Genomic DNA, 1,793 nt, shown 5'->3' with positions numbered 1-1,793 from the left:
AGGATGCGTGTGACAAGCCTACACTAACAACACGCATCCTGGTGTTAGTGTAGGCTTGTCACACGCATCCTGGGGCAAGCCTACACTAACACCAGGATGCGTGTGGCAAGCCTACACTAACACCAGGATGCGTGTGGCAAGCCTACACTAACACCAGGATGCGTGTGGCAAGCCTACACTAACACCAGGATGCGTGTGACAAGCCTACACTAACACCAGGATGCGTGTGACAAGCCTACACTAACACCAGGATGCGTGTGACAAGCCTACACTAACACCAGGATGCGTGTGACAAGCCTACACTACAGGTACACTGTGATACTGTGCGTGATTCACGTATATTGTAACAGTAACAATGTACAACTAGAAGTATCTGATGGTTGATCGCCTTTTAAACAAAACGTTTGGGCGTGTCGGAAAGTTCCAAGTTCAGCCGGAAACATTACCTACACGGTAACCGTATATAAAGTAGGCTAGGGAAAACAAGTTGAATTAAACACATTAGATACTTTTCCAAAATTATAATTTACTTACCAATATCACACGTAATCAATACCTGTTAGTAGAACAACGCTATTCAAAAACAATGTTCAGTATCTTTACGTTTTCTGGCTGTTATACATGATATTTGTTAATATTTCAGTCAAATACCTGATCCTTAGGAACGTTCTTCACGAGATAATAATAAACGAGTTTGGACCCAAATGTTATTTTGCAAGCAAACTTGTACCTTTCCGATTTGTAATCTTAGTGAGGATTATTACGAAAACAAGTAGTCCTAATTGAACAGAAACAGTGAATAAAATTTTCCTAAAATGAATCACCAAGTTCTCACTACCTTTATCCACATTCAGATTCTTGTGTTTCACTATCCTGATTATGTCACCTTTCTGGAAACTGAGAAGCGTCGATTCTTGAGTGATGTAATCAGCCACAGCTTGGACGTACTCATACGCCCCCTGGCGGAGAAAGCATAAAACATTTACTTACTCCATAATTATTCTACAACTGTTGTTTGATTAAAATACAATTTTATGAGGTAGAAATTAAACTGTTTTTAGAAAAAATAAAATGTCGTTTTTCAATCAGTTGCGATTACCCCCATACAATATTTGTATGTTATTATTGTTGTTGTTATTATATACATCATTAGTAAATACTTACTTGAGCACTTTCTATACAAAATCGGTCAATCAAACCTCGAATTTGCTCGGCCTACAAACGAGAAAAATTGAAAATTAACCTTAAAAACAAAATTTTTGTTACATATAAATAAATAAAAAACATGTTTACAACAAATTTCTGGAAAAAAAGCATGCTTATTAACAACATTTATACGTCAATTTATTTGTTAAGATTTATTAATCTTGTATATTTAAATTTGGTTTAACAGTGTTAGAATTTATTAATCTTGTATATTTAAACTTTTAAAAAAAATCGGATGAAGTAAGTTATCCATAAAAGATTAATTTCTACTGTAAGCTTAATATGTGGATTTAGCATAACGTAAGTTTCCGAAACTGCCCAAACCCCTTTTATACATCAGGATTATGTCCGAAAACGTCGTTGAAAATAACTAACCGAAGATTCCGTGTTACCTAATTATAAGTTAGAAATCCTTAACCTTACGTTGTATGGCATATTATAATTAAAGCTAACATATGTGGTTAAGGTACTACTTATGTTGTATAGCATATTATAATTAAAGCTAACATATGTGGTTAAGGTACTACTTATGTTGTATAGCATATTATAATTAAAGCTAACATATGTGGTTAAGGTACTAATGTTGT

The 1,793-nt window shown here is 34.5% G+C and overlaps 1 protein-coding gene across 1 annotated transcript in view; it reads right to left on the bottom strand.

Annotated features, from left to right (window-relative positions):
- LOC106474219 overlaps positions 1-1,793 on the bottom strand; it is a 47,772-nt gene that overhangs the window by 13,553 nt on the left and 32,426 nt on the right. The window contains exons 21-22 of the mRNA XM_022402570.1: positions 1,165-1,215; positions 839-959 (exon numbers count right to left, since the gene is read on the bottom strand). Of these exons, the coding sequence (XP_022258278.1) occupies positions 839-959; positions 1,165-1,215 (172 nt within the window). The remainder of the gene's footprint in view (positions 1-838; positions 960-1,164; positions 1,216-1,793) is intronic.

This window comes from Limulus polyphemus, unplaced genomic scaffold (assembly GCF_000517525.1).
Source record: "Limulus polyphemus unplaced genomic scaffold, Limulus_polyphemus-2.1.2 Scaffold6961, whole genome shotgun sequence".
In the NCBI taxonomy this organism is placed as follows: Eukaryota; Metazoa; Arthropoda; class Merostomata; order Xiphosura; family Limulidae; genus Limulus; species Limulus polyphemus.
Note: the sequence above shows the minus strand (reverse complement) of the source record. Positions and strands in the feature narration are given on the sequence as shown.